Source organism: Anomaloglossus baeobatrachus, chromosome 7 (genome assembly GCF_048569485.1).
Source record: "Anomaloglossus baeobatrachus isolate aAnoBae1 chromosome 7, aAnoBae1.hap1, whole genome shotgun sequence".
NCBI classification, from domain to species: domain Eukaryota; kingdom Metazoa; phylum Chordata; class Amphibia; order Anura; family Aromobatidae; genus Anomaloglossus; species Anomaloglossus baeobatrachus.
This window is the reverse complement of record NC_134359.1, coordinates 299,620,605-299,640,395: the sequence shown is the minus strand read 5'-3', so window position 1 is coordinate 299,640,395 and position 19,791 is coordinate 299,620,605. Positions and strand designations below refer to the sequence as shown.

General features: G+C 52.9%; 1 protein-coding gene across 1 annotated transcript; it reads left to right on the top strand.

Annotated features, from left to right (window-relative positions):
- Window positions 1–810: 810 nt before the first annotated feature.
- On the top strand, window positions 811–11,668 carry LOC142246531 (sulfotransferase 1B1-like). Its single transcript, XM_075319592.1, has 8 exons — window positions 811–873; window positions 4,000–4,180; window positions 6,494–6,622; window positions 6,883–6,980; window positions 8,926–9,052; window positions 10,582–10,676; window positions 10,752–10,932; window positions 11,201–11,668. The coding sequence occupies exons 1-8, from the start codon at window positions 862–864 to the stop codon at window positions 11,311–11,313; spliced, it is 936 nt and encodes a 311-aa protein (XP_075175707.1). The 5' UTR covers window positions 811–861; the 3' UTR covers window positions 11,314–11,668.
- The last annotated feature ends 8,123 nt before the right edge of the window (window positions 11,669–19,791 follow it).

Sequence of the window (19,791 nt, the reverse complement as noted above, 5' to 3'; positions counted from 1 at the left end):
CTGTGGTGTTACATAGGACTGCAGGTGACATCTACTACATTATCTGTACTCAGAGAGATATCACTGTGTTATCTGTGGTGTTACATAGGACTGCAGGTGACATCTACTACATTATCTGTACTCAGAGATATCACTGTGTTATCTGTGGTGTTACATAGGACTGCAGGTGACATCTACTACATTATCTGTACTCAGAGATATCACTGTGTTATCTGTGGTGTTACATAGGACTGCAGGTGTCATCTACTGCATTATCTGTACTCAGAGATATCACTGTGTTATCTGTGGTGTTACATAGGACTGCAGGTGACATCTACTCCATTATCTGTACTCAGAGAGATATCACTGTGTTATCTGTGGTGTTACATAGGACTGCAGGTGACATCCACTACATTATCTGTACTCAGAGAGATATCACTGTGTTATCTGTGGTGTTACATAGGACTGCAGGTGACATCTACTACATTATCTGTACTCAGAGATATCACTGTGTTATCTGTGGTGTTACATAGGACTGCAGGTGGCCTCTACTACATTATCTGTACTCAGAGAGATATCACTGTGTTATCTGTGGTGTTACATAGGACTGCAGGTGACATCTACTACATTATCTGTACTCAGAGAGATATCACTGTGTTATCTGTGGTGTTACATAGGACTGCAGGTGACATCTCCTCCAGTATCTGTGCTTAGTTAGCACACTTTCAGCTCTGCTGCGTCTGTGTTGCCGGCGCTGGCTCTGCCCCGTCCTCTTCTGCGGGGTTCACGCCCTCGGTGACGTCGTTGATTATGAACCTTATTTATATTTCTCGGTTGCGCTGAGATCGGAGCGGCGGCAGAGAGGCGACTGCGGAGCTCAGAATGGAGAAGGATGTGAGTAGCGCAGTACAAGGGGCAAAGGCTGCGGTGGAAGGTGCGACCGCGCTGTGCGGGGCATTACGGGGACACGTCTGCTCAGCTGGGCATGATTCCTTCATGTCAGTCTACACTGCAGTTCTAGAATTGTATTCATGAATCAGTAGCTCAGGATGAACAGTCTCAGACAGCAGGAGAGCTGCGTACATGAAGAGCGGATACACCGGGACTATGTGTATCAATAGGAGTGGATGTAAGGTGGAAACAGCGGGAGGGGACCGGACGCGGCTCATCCAGGACTGGGCGAATAAACACAGACACGGATTAATCTCTGATCACACAGTTGAGCGGAGAAGCTGCAAAGACAGATTACAGAGGGGCAGCAGCGGTGCAGAGACATGAAAGATCCGAACTGCACAGTCCAAAACATGATCACCGGGCGGAGGTCAGACTATCCACAGGGGATAACCGAGCGTTATAGACTGTACTCACCCGTCCTACAGTCTCCTTTCCAGTAATGGCTGATAACAGGGAGTAATAGATTGTACTCACCTGTCCTACAGTCTCCTCCTTCAGTAATGGCTGATAACAGGGAGTAATAGATTGTACTCACCTGTCACAGTAATGGCTAACAGACTAGAGTGTAATAGATTGTACTGACCTGTCCTAAAGTCTCCTCTCCCATTAATGGCTGAAAACAGGGAGTAATAGATTGTAGTCACCTGTCCTACAGTCTCCTCCCCCAGTAATGGCTGATAACAGGGAGTAATAGATTGTATTCACCTGTCCTACAGTCTCCTCCCCCAGTAATGGCTGATAACAGGGAGTAATAGATTGTACTCACCTGTCCTACAGTCTCCTCCTTCAGTAATGGCAGATAACAGGGAGTAATAGATTGTACTCACCTGTCACAGTAATGGCTAACAGACTAGAGTGTAATAGATTGTACTGACCTGTCCTAAAGTCTCCTCTCCCATTAATGGCTGATAACAGGGAGTAATAGAATGTACTCACAAGTCCTACAGTCTCCTCCCCAGTAATGGCTGTTAATAGGGAGTAATAGATTGTAATCACCTGTCCTACAGTCTCCTCCCCAGTAATGGCTGATAACAGGGAGTAATAGATTGTACTGACCTGTACTACAGTCTCCTCCCCAGTAATGGCTGATAACAGGGAGCAATAGATTGTAGTCACCTGTCCTACAGTCTTTTCCCCCAGTAATGGCTGATAACAGGGAGTAATAGATTGTGGTCACGTCCTACAGTCTCCTCCCCCAGTAATGGCTGATACCAGAGAGTAATAGATTGTACTCACCTGTCCTACAGTCTCCTCCCCAGTAATGGCTGATAACAGGGAGTAATAGATTGTAGTCACCTGTCCTACAGTCTCCTCCCCAGTAATGGCTGTTAATAGGGAGTAATAGATTGTAGTTACCTGTCCTACAGTCCCCTCCCCCAGTAATGGCTGAAAACAGAGAGTAATAGATTGTAGTCACCTGTCCTACAGTCCCCTCCCCCAGTAATGGCTGATAACAGGGAGTAATAGATTGTAGTCACCTGTCCTACAGTCTCCTCCCCCAGTAATGGCTGAAAACAGAGAGTAATAGATTGTAGTCACCTGTCCTACAGTCTCCTCCCCCAGTAATGGCTGTTAATAGGGAGTAATAGATTGTAGTCACCTGTCCTACAGTCTCCTCCCCCAGTAATGGCTGATACCAGAGAGTAATAGATTGTAGTTACCTGTCCTACAGTCTCCTCCCCCAGTAATGGCTGTTAATAGGGAGTAATAGATTGTAGTCACCTGTCCTACAGTCTCCTCCCCCAGTAATGGCTGATAACAGGGAGTAATAGATTGTAGTCACCTGTCCTACAGTCCCCTCCCCCAGTAATGGCTGATAACAGGGAGTAATAGATTGTAATCACCTGTCCTACAGTCCCCTCCCCCAGTAATGGCTAAAAACAGGGAGTAATAGATTGTAGTCACCTGTCCTACAGTCCCCTCCCCCAGTAATGGCTGAAAACAGAGAGTAATAGATTGTAGTCACCTGTCCTACAGTCCCCTCCCCCAGTAATGGCTGATAACAGGGAGTAATAGATTGTAGTCACCTGTCCTACAGTCCCCTCCCCCAGTAATGGCTGATAACAGGGAGTAATAGATTGTAGTCACCTGTCCTACAGTCCCCTCCCCCAGTAATGGCTGATTATAGAGAGTAATAGATTGTACTCACCTGTCCTACAGTCTCCTCCCCCAGTAATGGCTGATACCAGAGAGTAATAGATTGTAGTCACCTGTCCTAGTCTCCTCCCCCAGTAATGGCTGATAGCAGGGAGTAATAGATTGTAATCACCTGTCCTACAGTCTCCTCCCCCAGTAATGGCTGATAACAGGGAGTAATAGATTGTACTGACCTGTACTACAGTCTCCTCCCCCAGTAATGGCTGATACCAGAGAGTAATAGATTGTACTCACCTATCCTACAGTCTTTTCCCCCAGTAATGGCTGTTAATAGGGAGTAATAGATTGTAGTTACCTGTCCTACAGTCCCCTCCCCCAGTAATGGCTGATACCAGAGAGTAATAGATTGTAGTCACCTGTCCTAGTCTCCTCCCCCAGTAATGGCTGATAACAGGGAGTAATAGATTGTAGTCACCTGTCCTAGTCTCCTCCCCAAGTAATGGCTGATAACAGAGAACAAAGGATGCATTTTCCTGCACAGTAAATAGATATAAATCAATGAGAGATGGCTCTCTGGATGCAGCCTGCAGTGTAAAGCATGGAGGTTTCCCTGAGATGCCCCTGTTCTCTGCCTTCTTGTATAATACGTCCTCGCCCTGTTATTTCTCCGCTGCTGCCCTCGTCCGGTGGCAGAGGTCGGGCGTGTCGCTGGGCTCTGTGCTGTCAGTTTAGTGTTTGGCCACCGGGTGGCGGCAGAGAGCTGACGCTTCAGCATTCAGACCTATCAGTTCCTGGGAAAGCTGGGTGACGACCCCTGCGGCCGCTGTCTGTTCTCTCTGTTGATGTTTTCCAGCTTTCTGAGACTCCTGATAAACTGATGATACAGGAGAGAGTGATGGAGCCGCTCTGGACTCTGGGAAAGCTGGGTGACGCCTGTATGAGCCAATTACAACCCTCTCCCTATTCCAGGACTCCTCCGTGGATTACTCGGATTTCCTCGCCAAGGTCCCGGAGGGCATGTTCTACAGGTTTCCCCTCCTCCCGGTTCACGGCGTTCCCCTCATGAAGCCAATTGTAGAGTCCTGGGAGAGAATAGAGAAATTCCAGGCGAGGCCGGACGACCTCCTGATCGCCACCTACCCCAAAGCAGGTGAGAGACGTTCCAGGGTGACCGACCTGCCCCATCATAAAGGCTCAGACTGCAGGGTTTGTTGCAATGTATCAGTGCAGACAATCCTCTGTGAGTTCAGCTCATCAGTCCTATAGTTACAATTTATCGGTACAGACAATCCTCTGTGAGCTCAGCACATCAGTCCTATAGTTACAATGTATCGGTGCAGACAATCCTCTGTGAGCTCAGCACATCTGTCCTATAGTTACAATGTATCAGTGCAGACAATCCTCTGTGAGCTCACCACATCTGTCCTACAGTTACAATGTATCAGTGCAGATAATCCTCTGTGAGCTCAGCACATCAGTCCTATAGCTACAATGTATCAGTGCAGACAATCCTCTGTGAGCTCACCACATCTGTCCTATAGTTACAATGTATCAGTGCAGACAATCCTCTGTGAGCTCAGCACATCAGTCCTATAGTTACAATTTATCAGTGTAGACAATCCTCTGTGAGCTCAGCACATCAGTCCTATAGTTACAATGTATCAGTGCAGACAATCCTCTGTGAGCTCAGCACATCAGTGCTATAGTTACAATGTATCAGTGCAGGCAATCCTCTGTGAGTTCAGCACATCACTCCTACAGTTACAATGTATCAGTGCAGACAATCCTCTGTGAGCTCAGCCCATCTGTCCTATTGTTACAATGTATCGGTGCAGTCAATCCTCTGTGAGTTCAGCACATCACTCCTATAGTTACAATGTATCAGTGCAGACAATCCTCTGTGAGCTCAGCACATCAGTCCTATAGTTACAATTTATCGGTACAGACAATCCTCTGTGAGCTCAGCACATCTGTCCTATAGTTACAATGTATCAGTGCAGACAATCCTCTGTGAGCTCAGCACATCAGTCCTATAGTTACAATTTATCGGTACAGACAATCCTCTGTGAGCTCAGCTCATCAGTCCTATAGTTAAAATGTATTGGTGCAGGCAATCCTCTGTGAGCTCAGATCATCAGTCCTATAGTTACAATGTATCAGTGCAGACAATCCTCTGTGAGCTCAGCACATCAGTCCTATAGTTACAATTTATCGGTACAGACAATCCTCTGTGAGCTCAGCACATCAGTCCTATAGTTACAATGTATCGGTGCAGGCAATCCTCTGTGAGCTCAGCACATCAGTCCTATAGTTACAATGTATCAGTGCAGACAATCCTCTGTGAGCTCAGCACATCAGTCCTATAGTTACAATTTATCAGTGTAGACAATCCTCTGTGAGCTCAGCACATCAGTGCTATAGTTACAATGTATCAGTGCAGGCAATCCTCTGTGAGCTCAGCACATCAGTGCTATAGTTACAATGTATCAGTGCAGGCAATCCTCTGTGAGTTCAGCACATCACTCCTATAGTTACAATGTATCAGTGCAGACAATCCTCTGTGAGCTCAGCACATCAGTCCTATAGTTACAATGTATCAGTGCAGACAATCCTCTGTGAGCTCAGCACATCAGTCCTATAGTTACAATGTATCGGTGCAGGCAATCATCTGAGCTCAGCACATCATTCCTATAGTTACAATGTATCAGTGCAGACAATCCTCTGTGAGCTCAGCACATCAGTCCTATAGTTACAATTTATCGGTACAGACAATCCTCTGTGAGCTCAGCTCATCAGTCCTATAGTTACAATGTATTGGTGCAGGCAATCCTCTGTGAGCTCAGCACATCTCTCCTATAGTTACAATGTATCAGTGCAGGCAATCCTCTGTGAGCTCAGTACATCAGTCCTATAGTTACAATGTATCAGTGCAGACAATCCTCTGTGAGCTCAGCACATCAGTCCTATAGTTACAATGTATCAGTGCAGACAATCCTCTGGGAGCTCAGCACATCAGTCCTATAGTTACAATTTATCGGTGCAGGCAATCCTCTGTGAGCTCAGCACATCTCTCCTATAGTTACAATGTATCAGTGCAGACAATCCTCTGTGAGCTCAGCACATCAGTCCTATAGTTACAATTTATCGGTGCAGGCAATCCTCTGTGAGCTCAGCACATCTCTCCTATAGTTACAATGTATCAGTACAGACAATCCTCTGTGAGCTCAGCACATCAGTCCTATAGTTACAATGTATCAGTGCAGACAATCCTCTGTGAGCTCAGCACATCAGTCGTATAGTTACAATTTATCGGTGCAGGCAATCCTCTGTGAGCTCAGCACATCTCTCCTATAGTTACAATGTATCAGTGCAGGCAATCCTCTGTGAGCTCAGCACATCAGCAAGGCCGATTTCTTTCCTGTCCTGATATTTCGTTACAATGTATCGGTCTGAATTCCTCCAGGGACCACATGGATGCAGGAGATTATCGACTCCGTAATGAATGAGGGAGAAGTGGAGAAAACCAAACGTGCCCCCACTCATGTGCGCTCGCCCTTCCTGGAGATCTGCTCCCCCCCTCCGGTGCCGTCTGGTGAGTGCACCGCCACCTCTCTGGAGCGCCCCCTGCTGGTGACTAGTCCAGGGTTCTTATTCCAGTCACAGCCAGAGCTGTAATCATAGTTCTACTCAATGCTGCTTGCAATGTTAACCTCCTGCAGTATGGGGTTCTGAGGCCAGTAGTCTGCACAGAGGTCAGGGGAAGCCTGCAGAAGTGTGATTGCAGCTCTGGAAGTGGCTGCAGGATGCAGCGTGTGTGTGCGACTCTGGAGACGACTCCTTCCCTCTCTCCAGGGATTGACCTCCTGGAGGTGACGCCGTCCCCGCGCCTGGTGAAGACGCATCTACCCTATGAGCTCGTGCCGGAGACCTTCTGGAAGGAGAAGTGTAAGGTCGGGAGACATTCATCACCTTATAAAACGGCCCCCACAACAGACCCCCCATCACAGGGAATCTAGGACCCCCCACAACAGAGACATCCAGAACCCCCATCACAGAGACATCCAGGCCCCCCATCACAGAGACATCCAGGCCCCCCATCACAGAGACATCCAAGGACCCCATCACAGAGACATCCAGAACCCCCATCACAGAGACATCCAGGCCCCCCATCACAGGGAATCCAGGACCCCCCAGAAAAAAGACATCCAGGCCCCCATCACAGAGACATCCAGGCCCCCCATCACAGAGACATCCAGGCCCCTCATCACAGAGACATCCAGGACCCCCATCACAGAGACATCCAGGACCCCCATCACAGAGACATCCAGGACCCCCATCACAGAGACATCCAGGCCCCCCATCACAGAGACATCCAGGCCCCCCATCACAGAGACATCCAGGGCCCCCCATCACAGAGACATCCAGGCCCCCCATCACAGAGACATCCAGGCCCCCCATCACAGAGACATTCAGGCCCCCCATCACAGAGACATCCAGGACCCCCATCACAGAGACATCAGGAACCCCATCACAGAGACATCCAGGCCCCCCATCACAGAGACATCCAGGCCCCCCATCACAGAGACATCCAGGGCCCCCCATCACAGAGACATCAGGAACCCCATCACAGAGACATCCAGGCCCCCCATCACAGAGACATCCAGGGCCCCCCATCACAGAGACATCAGGAACCCCATCACAGAGACATCCAGGCCCCCCATCACAGAGACATTCAGGCCCCCCATCACAGAGACATCCAGGCCCCCCATCACAGAGACATCCAGGACCCCCATCACAGAGACATCAGGAACCCCATCACAGAGACATCCAGGCCCCCCATCACAGAGACATCCAGGGCCCCCCATCACAGAGACATCAGGAACCCCATCACAGAGACATCCAGGCCCCCCATCACAGAGACATCAGGAACCCCATCACAGAGACATCCAGGCCCCCCCCATCACAGAGACATCCAGGGCCCCCCATCACAGAGACATCCAGGACCCCCCCATCACAGAGATATCAGGACCCCGATCACAGAGATATCAGGCCCCCCATCACAGAGACATCCAGGGCCCCCCATCACAGAGACATCAGGAACCCCATCACAGAGACATCCAGCCCCCCCATCACAGAGACATCCAGGCCCCCCATCACAGAGACATCCAGGGCCCCCATCACAGAGACATCCAGGCCCCCCATCACAGAGACATCCAGGCCCCCCATCACAGAGACATCCAGGCCCCCCATCACAGAGACATCCAGGCCCCCCATCACAGAGACATCCAGGCCCCCCATCACAGAGACATTCAGGCCCCCCATCACAGAGACATCCAGGCCCCCCATCACAGAGACATCCAGGACCCCCATCACAGAGACATCAGGAACCCCATCACAGAGACATCCAGGCCCCCCATCACAGAGACATCAGGAACCCCATCACAGAGACATCCAGGCCCCCCATCACAGAGACATCAGGAACCCCATCACAGAGACATCAGGAACCCCATCACAGAGACATCCAGGCCCCCCCCATCACAGAGACATCCAGGGCCCCCCATCACAGAGACATCCAGGCCCCCCATCACAGAGACATCCAGGCCCCCCATCACAGAGACATCCAGGGCCCCCCATCACAGAGACATCAGGAACCCCATCACAGAGACATCCAGGGCCCCCCATCACAGAGACATCCAGGGCCCCCCATCACAGAGACATCAGGAACCCCATCACAGAGACATCAGGAACCCCATCACAGAGACATCCAGGCCCCCCATCACAGAGACATCCAGGCCCCCCCATCACAGAGACATCCAGGCCCCCCCACCAGAGACTATTTCCGCATACACTGTGACATACGGTGACCACGCCGCCATTTGTCTCCTCTCTTTCCAGACGATTTACGTCGCTCGTAACGCCAAGGACAACGCGGTTTCATATTATTTCTTTGATGTGATGAACAAAACGCAGCCGGACCCCGGGACATGGGATGAATATGTGCTGAAATTCCTGAAGGGCGACGGTGGGTGAACGTGAGACTTCTAGACTTCCTCTCCTTACATCCCACCTTATACTCCAGAGCAGAAATCACAGTTCTGCCTCTGGTCACTACAATGAATTGTCTGAGTGTACCTTCTGAGAGCGCCCGCGTCTGCAGCCTGAGAGCGCCCGTGTCTCCAGCCTGAGAGTGAGCGCCCGCGTCTGCAGCCTGAGAGCGCCCGTGTCTGCAGCCTGAGAGCGCCCGTGTCTGCAGCCTGAGAGCGCCCGTGTCTGCAGCCTGAGAGCGCCCGTGTCTGCAGCCTGAGAGCGCCCGTGTCTGCAGCCTGAGAGCGCCCGCGTCTGCAGCCTGAGAGCTCCCGTGTCTGCAGCCTGAGAGCGCCCGCGTCTGCAGCCTGAGAGCGCCCGTGTCTGCAGCCTGAGAGCGCCCGTGTCTGCAGCCTGAGAGCTCCCGTGTCTGCAGCCTGAGAGCGCCCGTGTCTGCGGCCTGAGAGCGCCCGTGTCTGCAGCCTGAGAGCGCCCGTGTCTGCAGCCTGAGAGCGCCCGCGTCTGCAGCCTGAGAGCGCCCGCGTCTGCAGCCTGAGAGCGAGCTCCTGTGTCTGCAGCCTGAGAGCGCCCGTGTCTGCAGCCTGAGAGCGCCCGCGTCTGCAGCCTGAGAGCGCCCGCGTCTGCAGCCTGAGAGCGCCCGCGTCTGCAGCCTGAGAGCGCCCGCGTCTGCAGCCTGAGAGCGCCCGCGTCTGCAGCCTGAGAGCGCCCGCGTCTGCAGCCTGAGAGCGCCCGCGTCTGCAGCCTGAGAGCGCCCGCGTCTGCAGCCTGAGAGCGCCCGCGTCTGCAGCCTGAGAGCGCCCGTGTCTGCAGCCTGAGAGCGTGCTCCTGTGTCTGCAGCCTGAGAGCACCCGTGTCTGCAGCCTGAGAGCGCCCGTGTCTGCAGCCTGAGAGCGCCCGTGTCTGCAGCCTGAGAGCGCCCGTGTCTGCAGCTTGAGAGCGCCCGTGTCTGCAGCCTGAGAGCGCCCGTGTCTGCGGCCCGAGAGCGCCCGTGTCTGCGGCCCGAGAGCGCCCGTGTCTGCGGCCCGAGAGCGCCCGTGTCTGCGGCCCGAGAGCGCCCGTGTCTGCGGCCCGAGAGCGCCCGTGTCTGCGGCCCGAGAGCGCCCGTGTCTGCGGCCCGAGAGCGCCCGTGTCTGCGGCCTGAGAGATCCCGTGTCTGCGGCCTGAGAGATCCCGTGTCTGCGGCCTGAGAGCGCCCGTGTCCGCGGCCTGAGAGCTCCCGTGTCCGCGGCCTGAGAGCTCCCGTGTCCGCAGCCTGAGAGCGCCCGTGTCCGCAGCCTGAGAGCGCCCGTGTCTGCAGCCTGAGAGCTCCCGTGTCTGCAGCCTGAGAGCTCCCGTGTCCGCAGCCTGAGAGCGCCCGTGTCCGCAGCCTGAGAGCGCCCGTGTCTGCAGCCTGAGAGCGCCCGTGTCCGCAGCCTGAGAGCGCCCGTGTCTGCAGCCTGAGAGCTCCCGTGTCTGCAGCCTGAGAGCTCCCGTGTCTCCAGCCCCTGACCCTCTTTCTTCTCACAGTGGCCTGGGGGAGCTGGTTCCAGCACGTCCTCAGCTGGTGGAAAGCCAGAGAGAAGCACGACATCCTGTACATGTTCTATGAAGACATGAAGGAGGTGAGGAGCTGGCTGACTCCAGAGAGAAGTAGCTGGTCACAACAAGAATGTCACTGATTATCACTATTTATACAGGACCCCAAACGGGAGATCAGAAAAGTGATGAAGTTCTTAGGGAAGGATCTGTCGGAGGAGGCCGTGGAGAAGATCCACCAGCACACGTCGTTCAGCGCCATGAAGGAGAACCCGATGGCCAACTACAGCAGCATCCCCGGAACCGTGCTGGACCAGACCGTGTCCCCCTTCATGAGGAAAGGTGCGGGCAAAATAGTCTATGGGGGATTGGAATAATGATAAAAAGCAGTGCAGTACTTCTAGTGGCCACTAGATGTCAGCGAAGTGCTCATCATGGCTTCTCACTTTATGGCAAGCTGTAAATACGCTGTAAAAGGCGTAAAACGGCATAAATCGGACCTGTAGAGTGACCGCGGGCCGTACGGACCTCAGTGCCGCCATATACGGCCCCCATCTGTATACAGGAGTGTCGCCTCTTAATGTATTTATTATTCCTTTTACAATTTCAGGGGAAGTTGCTGATTGGATGAATCACTTCACCGCGTCTCAGAATAAGATATTTGATGAGGAATATCAGCGGCAGATGAAGGGATCCACCCTGAGATTCCGCAACAACATCTGACGGCAGAAAGGATCCCTGACAGCAAGCGGAGATCTTCAGAACGTCCAAATCCCCACATCCACGGGACCTCCGCGGAACCGCCACACACGGGGAGCGCCACCTCTTCTGTAACTCCACACTGTGACTTAAAGGGGAACTCCACCTGACGTCATCTCTGATTGGAGGACACTATCCGGACTGCGCTGATACACTGTAACAAACTATCAGAGGTGCTGATGTGTTTAACCCAGACGCAAAGGTACCAAACCCTCATCCGCTGAGGTTCCCGCTCACTGACCGCAAGCAGAGGTCTATACGATGACAACGCTGATCACAGCTGAATTTTGTTTTTCCAATAAAGTTATAAAAAAATCTCCCTCCGACTTCTGTTTGTCACAATTTTGGAGTCGGGAAAACGAGGGGTTAATTTACCTGAATTTCAAAAATGTTCTAGAATCCAGGACTGAACTCTCGTTTTCCGCGATGCTTTACACTGCAGCTCTGCTCGTTTTGGCTGAGCAGAGAGCAACAGAAAGCTTGCTCCATACAGCGGAGCGGCCTCTACTGGGAGACTTTCCCTTTAAGTCGTCCTGTCCTCCCAGTCCATCTAGAACATTCCGCAGATCTGGAAGCTTCTTATCATTGATCACGAGCCAAGTAACACAGCAAATATCCACCCGGCGAGGACGGAGCGTACTGTGACCCCGAGATAAGACCGCAACACCGCGACCGCAACAACCGCTCATCCTGAGCTCCCTGGTGCGCGAATAGAATGAAAGCTGCAGTGTGGACTGACAGGCAGTGATGGGGGGATAGAATGAAAGCCGCAGTGTGGACTGACAGGCAGTGATGGGGGGATAGAATGAAAGCTGCAGTGTGGACTGACAGGCAGTGATGGGGGGATAGAATGAAAGCCGCAGTGTGGACTGACAGGCAGTGATGGGGGAGGGAATAGAAGGAAAGCCGCAGTGTGGACTGACAGGCAGTGATGGGGGGGATAGAATGAAAGCCGCAGTGTGGACTGACAGGCAGTGATGGGTGGGAATAGAATGAAAGCCGCAGTGTGGACTGACGGGCAGTGATGGGGGGGAATAGAATGAAAGCCGCAGTGTGGACTGACAGGCAGTGATGGGTGGGAATAGAATGAAAGCCGCAGTGTGGACTGACAGGCAGTGATGGGGGGGATAGAATGAAAGCCGCAGTGTGGACTGACAGGCAGTGATGGGGGGGATAGAATGAAAGCCGCAGTGTGGACTGACAGGCAGTGATGGGTGGGAATAGAATGAAAGCCGCAGTGTGGACTGACGGGCAGTGATGGGGGGGAATAGAATGAAAGCCGCAGTGTGGACTGACCGGCAGTGATGGGGGGGAATAGAATGAAATCCGCAGTGTGGACTGACAGGCAGTGATGGGTGGGAATAGAATGAAAGCCGCAGTGTGGACTGACAGGCAGTGATGGGGGGATAGAATGAAAGCCGCAGTGTGGACTGACAGGCAGTGATGGGGGAATAGAAGGAAAGCCGCAGTGTGGACTGACAGGCAGTGATGGGGGGGATAGAAGGAAAGCAGCAGTGTGGACTGACAGGCAGTGATGGGGGGGGGATAGAAGGAAAGCCGCAGTGTGGACTGACAGGCAGTGATGGGGGGGATAGAAGGAAAGCAGCAGTGTGGACTGACAGGCAGTGATGGGGGGGGGATAGAAGGAAAGCCGCAGTGTGGACTGACAGGCAGTGATGGGGGGGGAATAGAATGAAAGCTGCAGTGTGGACTGACAGGCAGTGATAGGGGGATAGAAGGAAAGCCGCAGTGTGGACTGACAGGCAGTGATGGGGGGGATAGAAGGAAAGCCGCAGTGTGGACTGACAGGCAGTGATATGGGGGGGGGGGAATAGAATGAAAGCTGCAGTGTGGACTGACAGGCAGTGATGGGGGGGATAGAAGGAAAGCCGCAGTGTGGACTGACAGGCAGTGATGGGGGGGGAATAGAATGAAAGCTGCAGTGTGGACTGACAGGCAGTGATGGGGGGATAGAAGGAAAGCCGCAGTGTGGACTGACAAGCAGTGATGGGGGAATAGAATGAAAGCTGCAGTGTGGACTGACAGGCAGTGATGGGGGGGGAATAGAATGAAAGCTGCAGTGTGGACTGACAGGCAGTGATGGGGGGATAGAAGGAAAGCCGCAGTGTGGACTGACAGGCAGTGATGGGGGAATAGAAGGAAAGCCGCAGTGTGGACTGACAAGCAGTGATGGGGGGGATAGAAGGAAAGCCGCAGTGTGGACTGACAGGCAGTGATGGGGGGGATAGAAGGAAAGCCGCAGTGTGGACTGACAAGCAGTGATGGGGGAATAGAATGAAAGCTGCAGTGTGGACTGACAGGCAGTGATGGGGGGGGAATAGAATGAAAGCTGCAGTGTGGACTGACAGGCAGTGATGGGGGGATAGAAGGAAAGCCGCAGTGTGGACTGACAGGCAGTGATGGGGGAATAGAAGGAAAGCCACAGTGTGGACTGACAAGCAGTGATGGGGGGGATAGAAGGAAAGCCGCAGTGTGGACTGACAGGCAGTGATGGGGGGGATAGAAGGAAAGCCGCAGTGTGGACTGACAGGCAGTGATGGGGGGGATAGAAGGAAAGCCGCAGTGTGGACTGACAGTTAGTGATGGGGGGGAATAGAATGAAAGCTGCAGTGTGGACTGACAGGCAGTGATGGGGGGGATAGAAGGAAAGCCGCAGTGTGGACTGACAGGCAGTGATGGGGGGGGAATAGAATTGAAGCCGCAGTGTGGACTGACAGGCAGTGATAGGGGGATAGAAGGAAAGCCGCAGTGTGGACTGACAGGCAGTGATGGGGGGGGGAATAGAAGGAAAGCCGCAGTGTGGACTGACAGGCAGTGATGGGGGGATAGAAGGAAAGCCGCAGTGTGGACTGACAGGCAGTGATAGGGGGATAGAAGGAAAGCCGCAGTGTGGACTGACAGGCAGTGATAGGGGGATAGAAGGAAAGCCGCAGTGTGGACTGACAGGCAGTGATAGGGGGATAGAAGGAAAGCCGCAGTGTGGACTGACAGGCAGTAATGGGGGGGGAATAGAATGAAAGCCGCAGTGTGGACTGACAGGCAGTGATGGAGGGGAATAGAAGGAAAGCCGCAGTGTGGACTGACAGGCAGTGATGGGGGGATAGAATGAAAGCCGCAGTGTGGACTGACAGGCAGTGATGGGGGGGGAATAGAATGAAAGCCGCAGTGTGCACTGACAGGCAGTGATGGGGGGGGATAGAATGAAAGCCGCAGTGTGGACTGACAGGCAGTGATGGGGGGGGGATAGAAGGAAAGCAGCAGTGTGGACTGACAGGCAGTGATGGGGGGGAATAGAATGAAAGCCGCAGTGTGGACTGACAGGCAGTGATGGGGGAGGGATAGAATGAAAGCCGCAGTGTGGACTGACAGGCAGTGATGGGGGGGGAATAGAATGAAATCCGCAGTGTGGACTGACAGGCAATGATGGGGGGGAATAGAATGAAATCCGCAGTGTGGACTGACAGGCAGTGATGGGGGGAATAGAAGGAAAGCCGCAGTGTGGACTGACAGGCAGTGATGGGGGGATAGAATGAAAGCCGCAGTGTGGACTGACAGGCAGTGATGGGGGGATAGAATGAAAGCCGCAGTGTGGACTGACAGGCAGTGATGGGGGGATAGAATGAAAGCCACAGTGTGGACTGACAGGCAGTGATGGGGGGATAGAATGAAAGCCGCAGTGTGGACTGACCGGCAGTGATGGGGGGGGAAATAGAATGAAAGCCGCAGTGTGGACTGACCGGCAGGGATGGGGGGGGTGTAGAATGAAAGCTGCAGTGTGGACTGACAGGCAGTGATGGGGGAGGGATAGAATGAAAGCCGCAGTGTGGACTGACAGGCAGTGATGGGGGGAATAGAAGGAAAGCCGCAGTGTGGACTGACAGGCAGTGATGGGGGGGATAGAAGGAAAGCCGCAGTGTGGACTGACAGGCAGTGATGGGGGGATAGAATGAAAGCCGCAGTGTGGACTGACAGGCAGTGATGGGGGAGGGAATAGAAGGAAAGCCGCAGTGTGGACTGACAGGCAGTGATGGGGGGAATAGAAGGAAAGCCGCAGTGTGGACTGACAGGCAGTGATGGGGGGGATAGAAGGAAAGCCGCAGTGTGGACTGACAGGCAGTGATGGGGGGATAGAATGAAAGCCGCAGTGTGGACTGACAGGCAGTGATGGGGGGATAGAATGAAAGCCGCAGTGTGGACTGACAGGCAGTGATGGGGGAGGGAATAGAAGGAAAGCCGCAGTGTGGACTGACAGGCAGTGATGGGGGGATAGAATGAAAGCCGCAGTGTGGACTGACAGGCAGTGATGGGGGAATAGAATGAAAGCCGCAGTGTGGACTGACCGGCAGTGATGGGGGGGGGGAATAGAATGAAAGCCGCAGTGTGGACTGACAGGCAGTGATGGGGGGATAGAATGAAAGCCGCAGTGTGGACTGACAGGCAGTGATGGGGGGATAGAATGAAAGCCGCAGTGTGGACTGACAGGCAGTGATGGGGGGGAATAGAATGAAAGCCGCAGTGTGGACTGACCGGCAGTGATGGGGGGGGGGGATAGAAGGAAAGCCGCAGTGTGGACTGACAGGCAGTGATGGGGGGGGAATAGAAGGAAAGCCACAGTGTGGACTGACAGGCAGTGATGGGGGGATAGAATGAAAGCCGCAGTGTGGACTGACAGGCAGTGATGGGGGGATAGAATGAAAGCCGCAGTGTGGACTGACAGGCAGTGATGGGGGGATAGAATGAAAGCCGCAGTGTGGACTGACCGGCAGTGATGGGGGGATAGAATGAAAGCCGCAGTGTGGACTGACAGGCAGTGATGGGGGGGGGGAATAGAAGGAAAGCCGCAGTGTGGACTGACAGGCAGTGATGGGGGGGGAATAGAAGGAAAGCCACAGTGTGGACTGACAGGCAGTGATGGGGGGATAGAATGAAAGCCGCAGTGTGGACTGACAGGCAGTGATGGGGGGATAGAATGAAAGCCGCAGTGTGGACTGACAGGCAGTGATGGGGGGATAGAATGAAAGCCGCAGTGTGGACGGACAGGCAGTGATGGGGGGGGAATAGAATGAAAGCCGCAGTGTGGACTGACCGGCAGTGATGGGGGGATAGAATGAAAGCCGCAGTGTGGACTGACAGGCAGTGATGGGGGGGGGAATAGAAGGAAAGCCGCAGTGTGGACTGACCGGCAGTGATGGGGGGGGGGATAGAATGAAAGCCGCAGTGTGGACTGACTGGTGGTGGACTGATGTTCCTGGGATCTGTTGTAGCCCTTCTATTGTAGCCTTCAGCTCGATCTCTAGCCATGGTGACTTGATAGATGAACGCTCTCTAGGAAGATCGATCTTGTGCAGCCTAGATAGGTCCACCAAGGTCTTCTCCGCCTAGATACATTCACCAGGGTCTTTTTCGCCTAGTTAGGTCTACAATGGTCTTCTCCATCTAGATAGGTCCACCAGGGTCTTCTCCACGTAAATAGGTCCACCAGGGTCTTCTACGCTAAGATAAGTCTATGAGGGTCTTCTCCACCTTGATAGGTCCAACAAGGTCTTCTCTGTCTAGATAGGCCCACCAGGGTCTTCCCCGCCTGGATAGATCCATCAGGGACTTTCCTGCCTAGATAGGTCTACCAAGGTCTTCACCGCCTACAGAGGTCCATCAGGGTCTTCTTCACCTACATAGATCCACCAGGGTCTTCTCTGCCTGGATCGGTCTACCAGGGTCTTCTTCACCTAGATAGGTATACCAAGGTCTTCGCTGCCTAGATATGTCCACCAGGGTCTTCTCTGCCGTTTTCTTGACAGTATCAAGCCATCGGGTTCCCGTCTTCCTCTTCACCTTGTTCCTTATATTTTTGCCACCATGATGTCCTTCTCCAGTGATTACGCTCTTCGTGCGATGTGTGGACGGGTCGTATCTCGGTGATCTTTGCTTCCAGTGACTTGTCTGGTTGATTTGTTCCCCTCAACCTTTTTTGGAGCCCCTGATGTGTCCACATCAGAGGCGCCAAAAAAAGTCGAGGCGAACAAAAGGGCAAAAATCCCATGATAGATAAGAATCAGAAGACAGCAATAATAATAGAGGATAGCCGCCGCCGTTCTCCAGTTAATGGCGGTGGACAGAATATGGGTGGACACACTGTGTATACAGGATATATGCTAAGACCCACCCCCGCTGTGTGCCGAACACACAACCAATGTATACAGGAACATGCAGCATATGGGCCAAGCCCCACTAAGTCCAGCTGCTGCGTATGGCCGCGTATATCCCGCAAGACTCGCCAATGCAATTGAATGGGTGCGAGACAGAAAACGGACGGCACGCGGACCATTTTTACGCCGTCTGGTTTTTCCGGATACATTTCCATTCGGTAGCACAGAGAGAGAAATATCGCCCAACCGCACAGCAGCGCTCACCGAGGGACGGATCTCACTCGATATCGCTGGTGAAAGCACCCGCCCCCGTTGTTTGTGCGTCACGGGAAAAATCGCTGCCCGTGGTGCACAATATCGTTAGGAGCCATCACACATACCTTGCCGGCGGCCGCAGGTAAGCTGCAGTTCGTCGTTCCCGGGGTGTCACACGTAGCGATGTGTGCTGCCGCAGGAACGACGAACAACCTGCGAGATTAACAATCAACAATTTTTTAAAAAGGAACGACGTGTCAACGATGGACGATTTGGTGAGTATTTTCCATCGTTAACGGTCGTTCGCGCTTGTCACACGCAACGACGTCGCTAACGATGCCGGATGTGCGTCACGGAATCCGTGACCCCGGCGATATATCGTTAGATACGTCTCTGCGTGTAACGGGGCCTTTAGACTCTCAGCATTTCATCTCTGGCTGCCATTTTCCAGCTGTATGTCTTCTTTCCTCTATGATGGAGGTCTGCACTCTGCGCCGCCCTGTCGCTGGGTTGTAAACAATCTTTGGGTGGAAACGAAACGGGCCGGGGGGTTCACTCGGTCACGACCCTGTCAATCTGTGATGAAACTGCACCTTGCAGCCCCAGCCTGACGTCTCTAATACATCGGAGCCACACGATACAGTCTCATCACTATCGCCAACATGCGATGTTCCGCACCCCAAGGGGTACCTAAGGTCCGCTTGCCGCCATGTAACATTGACACCTCCAGTCCTCGCGGACACAGGGAGGGAGACAGCAGGCCACGCAACCTCCAGCACAGCTTTCCCACAAGCCCGACAGGCCAACAAGAACTTTCCACTAGCCCCAGTGGAACAGAAATCTGCCGATCCGGTACAGTGCGGTAGACTGCCACCAGGTCCTTGTTAGATATACAGTGCCTACAAGTAGTATTCAACCCCCTGCAGATTTAGCAGGTTACACATTCGGAAGTAACTTGGCATTGTGACATTTGGACTGTAGATCAGCCTGGAAGTGTGAAATGCAGCAAAAAAGAATGTTATTTCTTTTTTTTTTTTTTTTTTTTTTTTAAAATTGTGAAAAGTTTATTCAGAGGGTCATTTATTATTCAACCCCTCAAACCACCAGAATTCTGTTTGGTTCCCCTAAAGTATTAAGAAGTATTTCAGGCACAAAGAACAATGAGCTTCACATGTTTGGATTAATTATCTCTTTTTCCAGCCTTTTCTGACTAATTAAGACCCTCCCCAAACTTGTGAACAGCACTCATACTTGGTCAACATGGGAAAGACAAAGGAGCATTCCAAGGCCATCAGAGACAAGATAGTGGAGGGTCACAAGGCTGGCAAGGGGTACAAAACCCTTTCCAAGGAGTTGGGCCTACCTGTCTCCACTGTTGGGAGCATCATCCGGAAGTGGAAGGCTTATGGAACTACTGTTAGCCTTCCACGGCCTGGACAGCCTTTGAAAGTTTCCACCCGTGCCGAGGCCAGGTTTGTCCGAAGAGTCAAGGCTAACCCAAGGACAACAAGGAAGGAGCTCCAGGAAGATCTCATGGCAGTGGGGACATTGGTTTCAGTCAATACCATAAGTAACTTACTCCACCGCAATGGTCTCCGTTCCAGACGAGCCCGTAAGGTACCTTTACTTTCAAAGCGTCATGTCAAGGCTCGTCTACAGTTTGCTCATGATCACTTGGAGGACTCTGAGACAGACTGGCTCAAGGTTCTCTGGTCTGATGAGACCAAGATCGAGATCTTTGGTGCCAACCACACACGTGACGTTTGGAGACTGGATGGCACTGCATGCGACCCCAAGAATACCATCCCTACAGTCAAGCATGGTGGTGGCAGCATCATGCTGTGGGGCTGTTTCTCAGCCAAGGGGCCTGGCCATCTGGTCCGCATCCATGGGAAGATGGATAGCACGGCCTACCTGGAGATTTTGGCCAAGAACCTGCGCTCCTCCATCAAGGATCTTAAGATGGGTCGTCTTTTCATCTTCCAACAAGACAACGACCCAAAGCACACAGCCAAGAAAA